At 44.6% G+C, this 3,933-nt stretch overlaps 1 protein-coding gene across 1 annotated transcript; it reads right to left on the minus strand.

The window, feature by feature from the left end:
• Nucleotides 1-2,560: 2,560 nt before the first annotated feature.
• Nucleotides 2,561-3,375, minus strand: LOC308245616 (large ribosomal subunit protein uL30-like). The gene has a single exon (XM_080663126.1). The coding sequence runs from the start codon at nt 3,364-3,366 to the stop codon at nt 2,623-2,625; it is 744 nt and encodes a 247-aa protein (XP_080519252.1). The 5' UTR covers nt 3,367-3,375; the 3' UTR covers nt 2,561-2,622.
• Nucleotides 3,376-3,933: the final 558 nt, after the last annotated feature.

Here is a 3,933-nt window from a genome sequence, read left to right on the forward strand (position 1 = left end):
AATATATTTTTATTCTTCCTTTCCTTTTTCTAGTCTCTATCTTCTACTATATTATCCTCAATGTTTAATTCCCCTTAAAGCTCCTATTTGTACATGTTCTCCTGCCACAAATTATATTTTCATAAGTTATATATCATGGATGTTAGGATAATAAGGCACACTAGTGAGAAAAGATGATATCTTGGTAGATTAGAAATGTAAAAAATATTCTATTAGTACTGTAACTATGTTCTCTTTTTTCCATGTCCAGCGCAGCTAGAGAGCAGGTCCAATTCCTGAGTAGAGGTGGCTGGGGATTGAGAAATAAAAGAAAGAGACAAGACACAGAGATAGAAAGAAAAGCTGGGGCCGGGTGGACCGCTGCCCTCTTCTGGTGGAGAGACAGTGACCCAGAGCCGATGCAGCATGTTTATTTTATACCCCCAAATACCAGGAAGTTTCACCAAAAGGTCAAGACAAAAGGAGATTATTTGCATTCTTGAGTAGCCCCTGAGCATTCCTAGTTCTAGGCTGGATTTAGATATCAAAACCCACTTCCCCACACCATGGGCTGAAATGAAGGTCAAGCTGACAACACCCTTGCCCTTTTGGCAAGGTGTGTTCCCAGGGCGTGGCTTTGCTGACACCACTGGGTTCAGCTGACAATAATTAAAGAATGCCCATGTGCCTTCCCAGGAGGCCCTCTACAAGTACTTGGAAGGAAATAGTAAAAAGTTATATATATGGCACAATTCTTGTTAATTTGAAGAAAAAAATAACGTATGCTTACATAAATTAATCAATTCAGCAGACACTTATTGAGTATCTTTCATGTGCCACATACTCTCCTTATTAATAAGACAAGACATGTTTCTATTCTAAATAAATAGACTAGTAAACATAGAACCATGGTGCAATGAGTTAGATGACCAAATAAGTTCATCAACGTGGTGCTATGGAAGTAACAAAGACACATTCTCAGAGAAGTTGCCATAGGATCTTTAGTAAAAGATGAGTAGGTGTTCAGCATGTGAAAAGGATATATCAATAAGTTAGTAAAAATCAATAAGTCAGTAGAAATATATTTATTAGTTTACATGGACTACTATGTGCCAGGATGTGGTGGCATAATCATCATCATCATGTAATAATAAGATAATTTATTATATAACTAGGGGCCCAGTGCACGAATTTGTGCACCTTGAAAGGAACTGTGGGCTGTGAGGCTGCAGTAGGCACAGGGGTGAGTCTCGGCCCATCTTCTGCACCCCCACATAGACCCTCCCACTGCGGCCCCTGGTCCCCTGTCTGCCAGCAGCCCTGCTCCCGCTGCCGCCGCTCCCATGTGCTGACAGTGCCAGCCCTGCTCGCACGCACTGCCGGTGCCAGCAGTGGGTGCGAGTGGGGCCAGCACTGGCAGCGGGTGTGAGAGATGGCTGCTGGCCCCGATCACCCCTCAGGAGCAGGGGAGGTGGAGAAGCCCTGAGGGGCAATTGGGGCCAGCAGCGGGTGCGAGCGGCAGCTCCAGTGCTGGCAGCAAGCACTGGGTGGGACCATGGTGCACGGGAGCAAAGAATTTTCAGTAACCACCAGAGGCTCGCCCCTATGACAGGAACTGGTGCCCCACCTTGGTCTGGTGCCCCTGCTCACCTGCTCCACCATCCCGTTGCAGCCAACAACTGCCATGTTCTGCGCACGCCCCTGGTGGTCAACGTAAGTCATAGTGACCGATTGTTCGGTTGTTCCACCGTTTGGTCTATTTGCATATTAGGGTTTTATATGTATATACTAGTAGCCCTGTGCACGATTAAATCATGTGGGTTCCCTAGGCCTAACTGCAATCAGGGCCATGTCCACTGCCTAGCATTACTCCACTTCTGTGGCCCCTGCCCCGTGAATCTCCATGCTAACAGCCCCTGCCCTCTGTGGCTCCTCAGCCTCTGCTGCCCACGCCCCATGATGCTCTTCTGTCTCAGCAGCCCTGTGAAGCTCCAGGCTCACAGCCTCTGCCCCACCTCCGCAACCCCGTGATGCTCCACGCTAACAGCCCCTGCCCTGCAAAGCTCCATGCTCGCTGCCTCGCACCACGACACTCCTCCACCTCAGCAGCCCTTTGAAGCTCCACAATAACTGCCCCCACCCCACTCCTCTGCCTTGCCTTTGCCGCCCCAACCCTGCCCTGCTCCTCCACTGCCCTGCAACTCTCCTCCACCCCACCTCCCCACAACTCTCCTCCACCTCACTGCCCTGCAACTCTCCTCCACCTCACCATGAGGCTCTTCAGCCTCCACAGCCCTTCCCCGCCACACTGTGAGGGCCAAACCAGTCCTTTGGTCATTTGGGCCCACAGCTCCCTCCTCCCAGCCACTGCCGCTGCGGGCAGCCAGGGGCCCACAGTTCCAGCTCCGTAGCTCCCTAGCCTGGCATCTGGTTGAGCCTCTGGTCATTACTGGTTGTTACAGACCCAGGGTTTTTATATATTAGGATAGATGAATATATTGCAGTAATTTTGTATGTTTTCTTTTCTTTATATTTTGGGCTGGTTTTTTTTTTGTTTTTTTTGTTTTTTTTTTTTTATGCTTCAATTTTGAAGAACTCAGTTTATTACCTGACCAGATTACAAAAATAACCATGGTAGATACCTTAGTTCATCCTTCTAATAAGCCTGTTGATCTGGTCTTCCCTGTTCCCAGCATCCCCACCTTCTACAAAATGGGTGGTCTTCTTCTTCATCCCACCCCGAGGAGAAGATAACTTGAAGGGCCACAGGAAGTTGTTCACTTCTTTGAAGTGTTTTCCAACAGTGTAAATCTCATGAATCAGATCTTCCATGCAGATGATGCCATATTTACCAAGAGATCGAGCAATCAATGAGTTATCTGTCAGGGCAATTCGTTTTTTGTTGATTTTGCCATAACCACGCTTGTAGATCAATTCATTTACCGACTTCGGGTTTGGGTACCCCCAAGCAATGTATGGCTCCACAATCCTCAGCATGTTAATGGAAGCTTTGTTGAGCTTAACAAAGGTGCCGTTGAGGATCTGGCGAAGGCGAAGAAGCTGCAGCACCTTGCGGACCTTTGGGCTCACACCATTGATACCTCTGATCTTGATGACAAATGCCAATTTGGGTTCGGCAGGTACGTAGAAGTTGCCAGCTTTTCTTGCCATCCTAGCCATTTGAATCTCTGTTCTGTACATCTGCCTGTATTCCTTGTGATAGTGCTTAGCTTTTTCATAGATGAGCTTCCTTCTTGCCTTTTGAAGCATCTTTTGGGCAAACTTCTTTCTCAGGCGCTTGATCTTCAGCTCTGTGAAATTCCTTCGCTTTTTCTTGAGGGTTTCTGGCACAGCAGGAACCTTCTTCTTCTCTTCTACACCCTCCATGGTTCCAGCCGGAAAAGAGCTGGGCTGTTTTTGAATAGGGCTTGCAAGTTTCATAATTATTATTTAGAAATTTTGTCTTTTTTAACTTAAAAATTATTACTAGAATTTTATATTATTCTATATAATTATGCCTAAAATTTTCTTGTTTTGATCATTCATATGTAAAACTCTGTGCTAAGGACTTTTCAGAATATTAGAGCTATATTATAGAACTTCAATAATCAGAATCAAAACTACAGTTAAACACAAACGCATAGAAAATTAAGGGCAAAATTAGTATCAGGCTCAATGAAACAAAAATGCTAAAAATATATATATATATAAAAGCTGGACTAGTAGATGAGAATGATTTAAAAATGGTAGTTTAAAACACTGATAATCAAACCCATGGATCAACAGTAATAAAGGCACAGACAAAACAATTGCTAGGCTGTCCCACAGTATAAAAATGTTACAAATAAATATAACAAGCATATGTCAAATAAATGATAAGCAAATGTTAGAATATTTTATTGTAAAGATCACTTCATTCTAATGTTTGTAAATCAGACAATTTATTTTCAATCT

Source organism: Plecotus auritus, assembly GCF_963455305.1.
Source record: "Plecotus auritus genome assembly, chromosome: 1".
Taxonomy (NCBI): Eukaryota; Metazoa; Chordata; class Mammalia; order Chiroptera; family Vespertilionidae; genus Plecotus; species Plecotus auritus.